The sequence below is a fragment of the Gavialis gangeticus genome, unplaced genomic scaffold (genome assembly GCF_001723915.1).
Source record: "Gavialis gangeticus isolate Ggan-Ray unplaced genomic scaffold, GavGan_comp1, whole genome shotgun sequence".
Classification (NCBI taxonomy): Eukaryota; Metazoa; Chordata; order Crocodylia; family Gavialidae; genus Gavialis; species Gavialis gangeticus.
This window is the reverse complement of record NW_017728995.1, coordinates 42067093-42071108: the sequence shown is the minus strand read 5'-3', so window position 1 is coordinate 42071108 and position 4016 is coordinate 42067093. Positions and strand designations below refer to the sequence as shown.

At 43.8% G+C, this 4016-nt stretch overlaps 1 protein-coding gene across 1 annotated transcript in view; it reads right to left on the bottom strand.

The window, feature by feature from the left end:
- The window catches only part of SLC9A9 (solute carrier family 9 member A9), a 491595-nt gene that overhangs the window by 231039 nt on the left and 256540 nt on the right, over positions 1-4016 (bottom strand). The window contains exons 10-11 of the mRNA XM_019503549.1: positions 3247-3360; positions 759-870 (exon numbers count right to left, since the gene is read on the bottom strand). Of these exons, the coding sequence (XP_019359094.1) occupies positions 759-870; positions 3247-3360 (226 nt within the window). The remainder of the gene's footprint in view (positions 1-758; positions 871-3246; positions 3361-4016) is intronic.

The window sequence follows — 4016 nt, the reverse complement described above, 5'->3', positions numbered from 1 at the left end:
AGCGGGGGGGGGGGCCGAGAGTGAGGGGCACCGGCATAGCCCGGGGGGAGGCGGGGAGGGACTGTGGGTTGGGAGTGAGGGGCACTGGTAGGCCCAGGGGTCTGTGGGTTAGGAGTGAGGGCAGCAGCAGAGATGCAGGGCTTCAGGTTGGGAGTGAGGGGTCCTACCCCAAGAGGTGTCCTCTTTTTTGGAACTGGAAATATGGTAACTGTAATATATATACAAGGAGCAGGTTGGCGGATTAAAAAGCAATTCTTTTTATACCATTGTGTTTTAGAACAGACTGATGGTTTTAGGTTACAAAGAATTGCCAGAGGGTAGTGGCCACATATCTCATAACTGGGTCCCTCTGGAGAACACTAATCACCCTCTCAGTGGTATTACCTTGCATGTAGTAGAAGTATGTTAGTATATGTATTTGGGATAGCTCAAATCCTCCTAATAGTAAAGTACAGTATCTTCAAATGAGCATGGATGTTGAAAGATGAATGATGAACAGTGGGCTAAGAGATGGGTATTCTGAGCCACTTAATTTATCAGAAAGTAATTAAAATAATTGCTACAGTTTCACACAGGTGCACTTAAATCATCATAGAACTGACTCAAACCATACTGAAGCCAAGGAGAATCTTTCTACAAGTGGCATGTTCCTATTGACAGCTTCTTAACATTTTTGTCTGTTTGCTAGAACAGTAACTTTCAATTTTATGTCAGGTGCTCAGAAGCATAGATTAAACCAGTAACAAAGTAGCACTTACCTGAAAACATCATCATGTGTTGAAAGTTCCTGGGAATCTTTTGTTTCCGACCCAAATTCAGAATGAAAGAGAGTGGATATATGTTGCAAGCTCTTGCTATAAAAATTGCCACCTACAATATAGGAAGCTAAGGAAAATGGGTGGGGAACATGGACAAAAATGAGCTAACTTTAAATATCCCTGACTTTATCTGGAAGCAAAATTAAAATGATCCCAATATTAACCATTTAAGAATTTAAACACTGCCTCCTCAATTATTTCATTATGGAAGTGAACCATGCACAATTTATCCCAGACATCCTAGTTTGGTCAGGCATCCTAGCTTTGAACTCCTTTTCCTACATACCACTGCATTCACTCCCCATTTACTTATCATGTTTGTATCACACATGACTACATCTTCAGCCTGTACATAAAAAGTCCCTTAAATTGTGGCAGTGGCATTATCCTTAAGCAACAATTTGGGAAGGATAAACATCCTTTTGGATATAGCTTCATTTTTCTTAACAATTCATGCTGTTTGTATTTGGCACTCTCCACTTCTTTCCTGTTTCTATTGTATGTTTCTGGAAAGATTTTGCTTCTCTTATTAACCCCCCTGCCCATCCAATACAGGAACTGCCTTGATTAGAAAAAATCAGGATATTTTGGACCCAAGAAGATATAATCATTAGTCTTTATAGAAACCATCCTTTTAGCATGTTCCTTTCTACTCTTGTTTTATGACTGCCAAGGTGAAGTTACTGTTCCCTGAACCTTGGCTGAGAAAAGTCAAAGTCCCTGCCCTGCTCTGACCAGCAAAACTGTATTTAGGGTGTTAAGCCTTGCTGTCAGCTCTAGCAGCCCTACACTGCTTGATGTGGAGGCAGGAATATTACATCTGCCTTTGTGTAGTTATCACCCCTTTCTCCCCTCAAAAACAAACTTGCACTAGGGGAAGTCATAAACTGGATCTGTTTATTTGGGAATTACATGTAAACGTGACTGCTGGCTTTCTTCATGGCATATGGATCCTTATTTGTGAAAAGACTGGATGGAGTTCACTAAAAAAGGATAAGCAAAGGACCATTCTTCTGTGAGAGTGAGGAAAACAACGAGAGATGTATGGAGACTCCAAATATGAAAACTATCACTGACACCAAGCCAATACATGGTAGCAACTATCGAGGACACAGAAGAACTAAGGGCAAAACCTCCATTTTTCTTTGTCTCTATGACCCCCTTTATACATTATACTTAAGGCATGATTAACTAGGTAATCATGTTGTCAGCTGCAGGGCTTGCAGCTGGGAAAATGCTGGCACTGCTGGAAACCTTATGAAGTGCAAGGCTTGCAGCAGCAGCTGAGTTCCCTGTGTTGATTCTGTTGCAAACCCCACACCTCACGAGGCTCACAACAGGGGCAGGAGCAGACCCGGTCCCAGATCCTGGCTCTTTAAAAAAAAGCCCCCACTCACTGGCTGCTGCCGGGGGGGGGGTGATCCCCGCTGCCCCCCACTGGCCCATGCCATGTGGGGGTTCTGCCACAAGCCCCCAAACTTCGCCCGCACTCCCAGACCTCCTCCCCCCCATGGCTGCCCTGCCTGCCCAGCTTCCGGCCCTTTAAAAAAAAAAAAGTCCCCGCTCACCAGTTGCTGCAGGGACTGTCAGGGGGATCATGGCAGAGCCCCTCACGCAGTGCAGGACAGTGGGGACCAGCACTATGGCCACCCCCCCCCACACACACACCTGGCAGCAGCTGGTGAGTTGGGTCTTTTTATTTTATTTTTTCAAGGGCTGGGAACCGAGGCAGGCAGGGTAGCCATGGGGAGCAGAGAGCTGGGAGAGTGGCCAGGGGTTGGAGGGCTCATGGGAGAGCCCCCCCATGCAGCATGGGGCAGCGGGGATCACCACCCTGCCCCACCTGGCAGCAGCCAGTAACTCGGGGTTTGTTTTTTTTTTAAGAGCTGGGAGCTGGGAGAGCAGGCAGGGCAGCCATTGAGAGCAGGCAGGGAATGGGGCCAATTTGGAGATTCAGCTGATTCGGCTGTGGCTGAATCTCCAAATCAGATTTGGCTGAATCGATTTGGGTCAGTGGTTCGAATCACCAAACTGAATCACTGTCCCTCAAATTGGCCGAATCCGAATACAAAGTGAATACTAGCCACTTTGCGCAGGCCTATTGTGCAGCAGATCCTGTTGTGCTTTTACATGCATGTGTACTTCTATGCACATAAGGAGGAGCTGAATATGATATAAAAGAATTTTGCCTTAAGATTTGAATATTACAACAGTTCTGCAATATATTTTAGTACATGCAAACAGATTATTTCTCTAAAACTGCTAAACTGGTTATTGAAATATACATATTAAAACATATCTTCCTTTCCAATCTGAGCCTTACAAAGAATTTATTTTTAGTAATTAAAAAACATAGGTTTACTTGATTTTAGTTTTTTCCCACAATAAGCACTCATTTGATATTAAAGATACTTAAAGCAAAGGATACAAATGCCCCAAATATGAACAAAGCATTAAAAATATGATTTTGGAATGTGAACAGTGCAAGCCCCATGTAACAGAAGATGACATTCTCAGCCAAAAAATTCATGAACTCAAACAACTGGAAAAAGAGAGAAACAAAATGTATTATTATGACTCATTCTTATAGCTACTTAGTGTTTGTCACATAGTTAATAGGCAATTTGAACTTTGAAAAACAAGCAAATTAGGAACACTGAACTTAATTTTAAATTATTGAAACAAATGAGATTTTACATAATCAATTACTAGATTATATGCTGAATTAGTTTGATAATGTGAGACCTTTAAGACTGTATATTTTTCCTCTTTATTCCTGTATGAAAGTCCTCCACAAAGAACAAATAAGAAACTTACCTAACTAAAGCCTAGGCCTGTGCGAGTCAGCAGCGATCCGATCCAGCTCGGATCCGGCCGCTTTGGATGGCTGCGATCCGATCTGGAGCTCCAGACTGGGTTTCTGCCTCAATCCGGCAGAAGCGGCTCCAAAGCTTCAGAGCCACCTCGGAGAGCTGGCTATAGGGTATAATGGGGAATCAATGAAATATCCATAACTTTGTTGTGTTGTGTCCGATTTGGATGAAACACGCAGGGATGGTAGCCTCTGCTGAGAGCATGGAACCGGCCAGGTTTCTTCTTGAAACCTGGCCGGGATTTGAGGGGAACTGTACCCCAAATGCTTGAAAACAAAACTCCTGTCACGTCTATGTGTTACAACACGGGGGGGGGGGGGCAAAA